At 40.7% G+C, this 3601-nt stretch overlaps 1 protein-coding gene across 1 annotated transcript; it reads right to left on the reverse strand.

The window, feature by feature from the left end:
• Window positions 1-2456: 2456 nt before the first annotated feature.
• Window positions 2457-3601, reverse strand: LOC100154042 (olfactory receptor 1J4-like). Its single transcript, XM_001927161.5, has one exon. It carries the CDS (start codon window positions 3592-3594, stop codon window positions 2653-2655), a length of 942 nt encoding a protein of 313 aa, XP_001927196.5. The 5' UTR covers window positions 3595-3601; the 3' UTR covers window positions 2457-2652.

The raw sequence follows: 3601 nt of genomic DNA on the forward strand, positions 1-3601 counted from the left end.
TTTTTTCTTCTCTTTTTGATACCCCATGGCATATGGAGATTCCAAGGCCAGGGATCAGATCTGAGCTGATGTTGCAGCCTATGCCACTGCTGTGGCAACTCTATCCTTTAACCCACTGCAGAGAGATGCAGCCAATCCTTGGGCAACAGCAAGAACTCCATAAATCACTCTTTCTTACACACACACACACACACACACACACACACACACACACACCATATCTGTTCTACTTCTCTGGAGAATCTTGATGAATATGATTACCATGACCTTAAGTGTTCAAAACTCTGGACCTCTGGTATCACTGAAGTAATCACCCATCATCCCTCCCCCACTTAGTCCCTTCCAGCTACAGAGGCCCCATTAACGTCCCTGGAATTGGCCAGGCACCATCTCACCTAAATTTTTTAAGTACTGATCTCCATGCTTTTGTCCATGTATCACCATGGCTCGTTCACCTGTCCTCACTAACATCTTTGGATATTACCATCCCAATGAGCTCTACCTAGACCACACAGTGTGAAATTATGAACTACAGCCCAGCTCTCTTGTTAATAACTCCCCTTTATCTTTGGGAGTTTTTGGCCACACCTATGGCATATAGAAGTTCCCAGGCTAGGGCTCAAATTGGAGCTGCAGTAGCCAGCCTACACCACAGCCACAGCAACACAGGTTCTGAGCCAGCTCTGCAACCTACACCACAGTTCACAGCAATACTATATCCTTAACTCACTAAGTAAAGCCTAGGATTGAACCTGTGTCCTCATGAATAATAGGTTCATTACTACTGAGCCAAGATTGAACTCCTTCCTCCCCCCCTTTTTATGGCTCCTTTATTCATAGACTATCTTAGCTTCAAAAATTCAGAATTTATTTCAGGCATAGAAACCCATCTTCCATAGAACTTTCATCTCAGTAAAGAAATAAAGACAATTTTAAAAATAAGTAAAGTTTCCAGTGATTCAGAAGGTTAAAACCTGATATGAAAAAAAGCAGCATGATGAGCTGGATCAGGAGTGCTGGAATGTAAACTATATGAGGTGATACAGCTTTTTTACTGTGCATTTCCTGAAGGTAGAAAACTGCCTGGCATATAGTGGTCATGCAGGAGATATTTTTGGGTGCATAAATTATCAATTGGAGTTCACATTGTGGCACAGCAGAAACAAATCTGACTAGGAACCATGAGTTTTTGCATTTGATCCCTGGCCTTGCTCAGTGGGTTAAGGATCTGGCATTGCCATGAGCTGTGGTGTAGGCCACAGCTCAGAAGTGGCATTGCTGCAGCTCAGGCATAGGCAGGTGGTTAGACCCCTAGCCTGAGAACCTCCATATACCTTGGGTGCAGCCCTAAAAAGGACAAGAGACAAAAAAAAAAGTAGTAAATTTTTGCATTTAATTTTTTCATATTAAAAGTGAGATCTCTGGAGAAAAGACAACACCCATTTCTAAGATGAAAATTAATCCAAGAGCCATAGGCTGTTCTCAACACAAACATCCAATTTAGGGGAAAAATTAGTCTTCCTGGAAAGGGGAAATTTGCTAATTGAATTGACTACTGTGTCCTCCTCTATTGTCAAATCACAACAAAATGAAGGTTTCTTTAGGTTTAGCAAATGATCTAAAGTACTTTATTAACTTGATAATGCATTGAAAACATAAGAGTTTTGGACTTTACTAAAACTGAACATTAGAAACTCAACTGAATATTTATAGCTTTGGAAGGCAAGAAGCTAAGACATGGAAGCAACCTCAATGTCCATCAACAGATGAATGATAAAGAAAATGTGGTACACAATGTAATAGAATATTACTCAGCCATATAAAGAATAAAATAATGCCCATTTGTGGCAACATGGATGAGCCTAGAGATTATCATACTAAATGTAGTAAGCCAAGCAGAAAAAAATCATATAACATAGGATACTCTTTATATGTGGTATCAGAAAAAAATATTAAAAATAAGTGTATACACAAAATGGAAATAGATCCACAGGTATAGAAAATGGTCACCAAAGGGGAATGGGGGGAGGGACAAATTATAAGTTTGGGTTTAACATATACACACCACAATAGATAAAGTAGATAATAAACAAGGACCAAACGTTTAGCACATAGAACTACACTAAATATTGTGTAATAACAGAGAAGGGAAAAATATGAAAAAATATATACTATGTAATATACTTAAAAGTGAATCACTTTGCTCTACACCTGAAATTCACACAACATTTAGTCAACTATATATCAAAATAATTAATGAATTAAAAATTTAAAAAACAATGGTCAAGAGATGACCATAATATCACACACACACACACACACAAACACCTTAAAAGACTGTAAAAACCCAAATGTAATAATAATATAACACATGGAAAAAATAAAATTTAAAAACACATACATATACAAACAAAGGAGTTGGATGCATTGAAAAGCAAAATATTAAACGTGTTTTATTGCTAATGATATATTTAGAGTTATGGAGGAATAAACTGACAAGGGATATTTATAAAGGGAAAATGATTGATCCAATAACAATGACTATTTAAAGGACAGTGATGAAAGTGCTAGAGACATGGGTGATCAACACACAACTTTTTAAGGCATTTCTGACAAGGTCAACGAGTAAATAAGAACATGGTTAGGTGATTCTCATGTGGTGAAAAGGTTCTTGTTTCTGAAAATAATCCCCAGAGCCAATGTCATGTCTCTGTTCCTCAGGCTGTAGATGAAAGGGTTCAGCATGGGAGTGACCACTGTGTACATCACAGAAGCAATGATGCCTTTGTAATGAGACTGGCCAAATGAGGGGGAAAAGTACAGGGCCATAATTGTCCCATAGAATAGAGACACCACAGAGAGGTGGGAGCCACAGGTGGACAAGGCTTTGAAGATCCCTTTAGTAGAGGGGACCCTCAGGATGGAGATCCCAATGCGGCCATAAGAGACCAAGATGCCACTCAGTGGAAAAATGAAAACTGCAGCCCCTGAAGTGTATATGACCAGCTCATTGAGAGAGGTGTCTGAGCAGGACAGCTTAAACAGAGCAGCAAGGTCACAGAAGAAGTGGGGGATGATGTTGTCAGCACAGAAGGAGAGTTGAGCCAGGAGGAGGGTGTGGGTGAGGGCATAGGCACAGGAAAGGAGCCAGCATCCAGCCAGCAGACATAAGCACAGCTCCTCCCTCATGATGATGGTATAGCGTAGAGGGTGACAAATGGCCACATACCTGTCATAGGCCATCACAGCAAGAAGAAGGTTATCAATGCAAGCAAAAAATATGAAAAAATACACCTGTGTTACACACCCTGCATAGGAGATGGATTGATCCTGAGTCTGCATGTTCATCAGCATTTTAGGGACAATGACAGAGGAAAAGGAGACATCCGTGAGGGCCAAGTGGCTGAGGAAGAAGTACATGGGGGTGTGGAGGTGAGGGTCCAGCCTGATGAGCAGGATGATGAGCAGGTTCCCCAGCACTGTGGTCAGGTACATGCCCAGGAACAGGGCAAACAATAAGCCCTGCTGCTCTGGATGGATGGGGAGCCCCAGGAGGATGAACTTGGACACGATGCTCTGGTTCTGACTCCTCATGCTGCTT

The sequence above is a fragment of the Sus scrofa genome, unplaced genomic scaffold, assembly GCF_000003025.6.
Source record: "Sus scrofa isolate TJ Tabasco breed Duroc unplaced genomic scaffold, Sscrofa11.1 Contig730, whole genome shotgun sequence".
NCBI classification, from domain to species: Eukaryota; Metazoa; Chordata; class Mammalia; order Artiodactyla; family Suidae; genus Sus; species Sus scrofa.